This window comes from Trichomycterus rosablanca, chromosome 7 (assembly GCF_030014385.1).
Source record: "Trichomycterus rosablanca isolate fTriRos1 chromosome 7, fTriRos1.hap1, whole genome shotgun sequence".
Taxonomy (NCBI): domain Eukaryota; kingdom Metazoa; phylum Chordata; class Actinopteri; order Siluriformes; family Trichomycteridae; genus Trichomycterus; species Trichomycterus rosablanca.
This window is the reverse complement of record NC_085994.1, coordinates 10,533,591-10,539,896: the sequence shown is the minus strand read 5'-3', so window position 1 is coordinate 10,539,896 and position 6,306 is coordinate 10,533,591. Positions and strand designations below refer to the sequence as shown.

The following is a 6,306-nucleotide window of genomic DNA, read 5'->3' as shown; positions in this document are numbered from 1 at the left end:
GTTCCTGTCATGAATGTAACCAAAAGTGTAAAACATGACGTTAAAATCCTAACAAACAAACAAACCCACCGATTCACCATGCCACCACAATATTGTCTTTACTTTAAGAACATGTTTCATTTATGAGGGTTTTCACACAACTTGGCAACCGCGATTTAATAGGCGCTGCGTCTTTAAGAGAACTGGCAGCCAACGGAAATGTGATATTTTTTCTTGGCGGCCCAAACAAACCCACATTGTGCTGAACCTGCTTTAGCGCGACCTAAAACGTATTTATTATCTGTAATATCATAAATGTTATTACTATTTTAAGTGTGACAGTGTTGTCGGTTATTTAGAAAGAAAACACGCTGTAAATGCTTTCTCTGTGTGGTTTAGAAAGACAGCTGGGTTTACACACGCTGGTCAGACAGACAGCACTGCTGCAGCACTCAGTATGCTAAGCTAACACAATAACAACAGCTCAAATGGAGTCACTTGTTTTTAGTTTAAAATGTGCCTTTTTAAGAAGTCCTGCACTTCTCAAAATCTCTGAATAAATGCTACCAGTTAGCTTAAGCTAACGACAAAAGGGGTTGGCAAGACATTCGTCACTGCAGTATAAATACTACTCAAGTCATCTGTCAGACACATCTGTATTGTGATCTCTGTCGTGACGCGTTTATTATTTAATGATCTGTGTACCTACATTGCAGATCCAGATGTGTAAAGTAAAGTAAATGCAGCTTCATATCGGTATATGTGTTTTGCATGCTATGCAGCAGCAACAATGAATGGTAAAGTCATACCCCAGACCCCGATCGCAGTTGATTGCTGGCAGCTCAGAAAGTGCAGCCATGTCCGGCTGTTTTTCCTCTCCCATATGCACACAGATCACACATCTGGGCTGACCTCCACCTGGAGCCACCGACCCATCTACTGCTCCCCCCTCACCGCCAAACTCCTCAGACTTAAACTACAGGTACACGTGCTGGCTTTCTGATTATGTGGTTATTTGGGATTGTTAATGTTCAGTAGTATTAGCCAGAGCTGATTCTGATTCTCTGAACGGTGTGAACAGTTTAAATCAAATCAAGGTTTATTTGTCACATACATAGTCATACACAGTACAACTGGCAGTGAAATGCTTTAATGACTGCTCAGCCACATTAGTTACAAAAACGTACAAATAGTCAAAATATATATTATACAAAAAATATAGAAATGTTTTAAAAATGTAGAAAATTAAAAATATAATAAAAAAAATAGAAGCAATTAAAGTGAACAAGTGTTATAAACATATATATATATATATAAACTGTATACACGCATATACATATGTGTATATAGATAGATAGATAGATAGATAGATAGATAGATAGATAGATAGATAGATAGATAGATAGATATGTATGTGTGTGTGTGTGTGTGTGTGTGTGTATATATGTATAGATTTGTATTGTATGGATTATTGTATTCTATTCTATTTGTATTTACTTCTAATGGACCATACAATTCAGCTCCTAACACTTATGGTCTGGATCAGGTGTGTTAATATGTAAATAACTGGATTTTTTGCAATAGTAAAACCTCTTTTTTGACTGATATGTTCATTGATATTGATATTTGCAGCTGTAGCCCAGCGGTTAAGGTACTGGACCAGTAATCAGTAATCAATGTAAAATGTAAATTTGCATGTACTTTTGTCATGCTTTATATATGTATTTATTAGGTCCTGATTGATGCACTATATGGATTGATACACTGTATTGGGACACACCTTAATCACTGCATCATGTTTCATTCAGTCCAATTGCCACAGATGATAAAATAAAGCACCTATTTGTGAAAGAATGGACTCAATCTAAAGAACTCATGAGCATGCTGTAATAGGATGCCAGAAAGTCAATCTGTAGAACTTTTTCCTTCTAAATATTCCACCATCAACTGTGAGTAGTATTATTACAAATAACATGAGGGCGGCATAGTGGCTCGGTGGGTAGCACTGTAGCCTCACAGCAAAAGGGTTTGATTCCCAGATGGAGCGCTATGGGTCCTTTCTGTGTGGAGTTTGCATGTTCTCCCCGTGTCTGTGTGGGTTTCCTCCAGGAGCTTCGGTTTTATCCCACAGTCCAAAGACATGCAGGTGAGGTGAACTGGCGATACAGAGTTGTCCGTAACTGTGTTTGACATTAAAGGCTTGAACTGATGAATCTTGTGTAACCAGTAATTACCTGTCCTGCCATGATTGTAATTAAAGTGTGTAAATTAGGATGTTAAATCTTAACAAAATAACTAAAACAAATAACACAATCAATTTAGTCTGTTAAAACATTGGACATAATTCTTTCTACATTTCTCAGTCGAGCTGAGGTTCAAGAGAATTAACAAATCACAGATTCTAGTATTCATTGCATTTTCTGAAATGTCCCAACTGTTTTGGAAATGAAATGTGCATTATTGTGTTTTACAGGTGAATGAAAAATGGATTCATGCTCTGGAGGTTGGGGAGCCACACATGTTGCCATTGGATGATATTGGAAAAGAAAAATTGACTGTTACTCTTATCGATGCCAACCACTGTCCTGGAGCAATTATGTTTTTCTTTGAGGGATACTTTGGCACCATTCTTTATACTGGTACACCTTGAATTTCTTTTACCTTGAGTATATTTTATTAAAGACTTTTGTTATATTAATTATATTTTATATAGTCTGATTTCTTTAAGTTATAAGTTTTGTTAAACACAGTCTGACCGCTCGGGTGGCACGGTGAAAACCACCTCCTTGTTTCAACACTCACTGTACATTTTATCAGCTCCACTTACCATATAGAAGCACTTTGTAGTTCTACAATTACTGACTGTAATCCATCTATTTCTCTACATACTTTTTTTAGTGTGCTTTCATGCTGTTCTTAAATGGTCAGGACCACCACAGAGCAGGTATTATTTAGGTGGTGGATCATTCTCAGCACTGCAGTGACACTGACATGGTGGTGTGTTATTGTGTGTTGTGCTGGTATGAGTGGATCAGACACAGCAGCACTGCTGGAGTTTTTAAATACCATGTTCACTCACTGTCCACTGTCGGGCAGTGACAGTGAGATGTTTAAAAACTCCATCAACATTGCGGTGTCTGATCCACTCATACCAGCACAACACACACTAACACACCAGATTGTATCTGGTGATTTGGTTTTTTAAGGCAAGTAAGGTTTTGACTAACAGGCATTGTTTACGCAGCACCCAAGTAATGTCTTTGTTATCATACAAACTTTTTGCATGTAACTGTATATGTGAAGAGTGCTGCCTGTAAGCATTTTTAAGAAACAGGGCAGGTGTAGCCTAGCAGTTAAGGTTCTGGACCAGTAATTGAAAGGTTGCTGGTTTAAACCTCACCACTGCCAGGTTGCCACTGTTGGGCCTTTAAGCAAGACCCTAAATCCTCAATTGTTTAGACAGTATATACGTCGCTTTGGATTATAGCATCTGCTGAATGCTGAAAATGTAATGTAAATGTAAATATTCACACCCTTGCTTCAGTACTTCTCTTATTTTTTTTTAACAGGTGACTTTCGGTATACTCCATCAATGCTGCGTGAGCCATGTCTCAGGAACAATACCACGATCCATGTGCTCTATGTGGACAACACTAACTGTGACCCCACTCGCTCTATTCCTTCTCGCCAACGAGCCTGTCAGCAGATGAAGGAGATCATACGAGGCCATCCAAACTACACTGTTGTCATTGGTGAGTTTGAAGTGCTGCATGCATGCATTAAGAAAATGTGATTGTGGATAATATTACACACTGTCGTTCTTCTGTATTATATGTCTTTATGTTGGGAAGTCTTTGTTGGAATTCTTAAACTGGTGCCTCTTTTCTCAGATGGCTTCATCCAGGGCTTTGATCCAGTGATCATTTTGATTTCTGGAATAACATTATTCTTCCCACAGGCATGTACGCTCTGGGAAAGGAGTCTCTACTGGTGCAGTTAGCTCTGGAGTTTAAGACGTGGGTGGAGGTGGACGTGGAACGTCTGGAGACCCTGCGATTGCTGGAGCTGCCTGACGTATTCAGCACAGAACCGGGCTCGGGTCGCCTCCGTGTCGTCTCTCAGTCTGAGATCAACGCAGCCAACCTGCTTGCCTGGAATAGACAGCGGCCCACAATCGCCATACTGCCAACCAGCCGTCCGGTGGTATCATGCCACCCTAACGTCCACGTCGTGCCCTATTCGGACCATTCCTCTTACCAGGAGCTGGAAGATTTTGTTTCAGCTCTGCGCCCTGTCTCACTGGTTCCTATAGTGGGAAACTGCATGCCACACTTTTCTTCTCTTCTGTCTTCGCGCAGAAAGCGGCATGAAGTTGTGGTACCCGAGTCTGTGCAGCAATACATGCGGGAAAAGCCTCGTTTTCAGCCCTGTACTTTCAGAATGAGTCATATTCTTCAGCGTGCTTTACACCCAGTGCCTCGAGGGGTGGTGTTTGAATCACCTGGGAAGAAACCCAGACTTGATAATGGGGAGTCGGATGCCGTGGAAGCAGATGACGGTGCAGCTGAAGTCGATTCTGAGATTGATGGAGACTCAGATTGTGTTCTGTTGGACATGAGCACAGACGTTACTCACAGCGCTGGCAATCCGCTATGTAGGAACTCGAATCAGGTCACACCTGAAGATGAAATTACAGTTGAGAGCATTCCGACAGACAATATTGATTCCTTATTTGACACAACGGCACCCAAAAGCACAAGCAAAAATCACGACATAAGAAGCCCTCCAGTGAAAAACACAAACCCCAGGGAGACGACCATAAACAGTAATAATTCCCATCACAGCGTCTGTGTGGAGGCTTCATCAACCTCAGCACCATCTGACACACATCTGGATTTCTTTAGTCGGTCTGATATAAATGAAAGAGAGAAGACTGAGCAGTGGCTGCTGAACAACTTTATGATTCCAAAAGAAGAACTCACAGGTCATTGTGGGGTGATTGACGGTCTACACAAGCTGTATCCTCTTGCTCCCATCAACACACCGAAAGCAGAGGTGGATCTGTTTGAAGCTGCAATACTGAAACTGAAATCCAAATAAGCACCTATGTTAATACATCTGGTAATGCGAACTTTGAGGTATTTGTAAGAAATAATGCACAGTACATATTTATAGAAAAACAACCAACAGCAGGGTGGTGTGGGCAGCTGTAGCCTAGTGGTTAAGGTAGATGGCTGCTGGGTCAAGCCCCACCACTGCCAGGTTGCAACTGTTGGTCCCCTGAGCAAGGCCCTTAACCCTCATTTTTTTATTAGATTGTATAGTATCACAACTGTAAGTCGCTTTGGATAAAAGTGTCTGCCAAATGTTGAAAATGTAAGTGTATGGTGGAGCCTGACACAATGTGGAATCCTTTTATTTTAACAACAAACCTTAAAGTGTTGCTTTATTCCACTTTGTTCCAAGAAAATCGCCACCAATTACACTTTATTGTTCCTAAGGTACATAAATTGTTCGTATTATTTATACTATTATTTAATTGCCTATCGTAGTTATTTAAACTGATTGGGATTATTTAAGGATGGTGATTATTTTTGTTTTCATGTGATATTTAGCAAATATATATATATACACTGATCAGCCATAACATTAAACCACCTCCTTGTTTCTACACTCACTGTCCATTTTATCAGCTCCACTTACCATATAGAAGCACTTTGTAGTTCTACAATTACTGACTGTAGTCCATCTGTTTCTCTGCATGTTTTGTTAGCCCCCTTTCATGCTGTTCTTCAATGGTCAGGACCCCCACAGGACCTCTACAGAGCAGTATTATTTGGGTGGTGGGTCATTCTTAGCACAACACACACTAACACACCACCACCATGTCAGTGTCATTGCAGTGCTGAGAATCCAACATCCAAATAATACCTGCTCTGTGCTGGTTCTGTAGGGATCCTGACCATGATGAATGGTGAAAGAAGGTGAAAAAAGTATGTATGTATGGTAAGTGGAGCTGATAAAATGGACAGTGAGTGTAGAAACAAGGAGTTGGTTTTAATGTAATGGCTGATCAGTGTATATTTTATCTGCACTACAATATTTAAATCTTTAAATAAACAAAGTGATGGGGCAAAACAAATGATTTGCATTAGTCTTAGCACTTCTTGCAAAGCTGGTGCTGTCAATGACAGCGGGAGGCACATGTGGTAAGAAATCATTGGCTTTTTGTAGCCTTGTGGTTCAAATTTGACCGCAATCTTATGGGAAATTGTCGTAAATCCCTAAGCTACCAAGGGTCTCTAAAAAGTCTAAAAACGTCAAAGT

The 6,306-nt window shown here is 40.3% G+C and overlaps 1 protein-coding gene across 1 annotated transcript; it reads left to right on the top strand.

Annotated features, from left to right (window-relative positions):
* The first annotated feature begins 769 nt into the window (after positions 1 to 769).
* dclre1b (DNA cross-link repair 1B) lies at positions 770 to 5,473 on the top strand. The gene is made up of 4 exons (XM_062998355.1): positions 770 to 961; positions 2,453 to 2,618; positions 3,549 to 3,731; positions 3,938 to 5,473. Exons 1-4 carry the CDS (start codon positions 770 to 772, stop codon positions 5,077 to 5,079), a joined length of 1,683 nt encoding a protein of 560 aa, XP_062854425.1. The 3' UTR covers positions 5,080 to 5,473.
* The last annotated feature ends 833 nt before the right edge of the window (positions 5,474 to 6,306 follow it).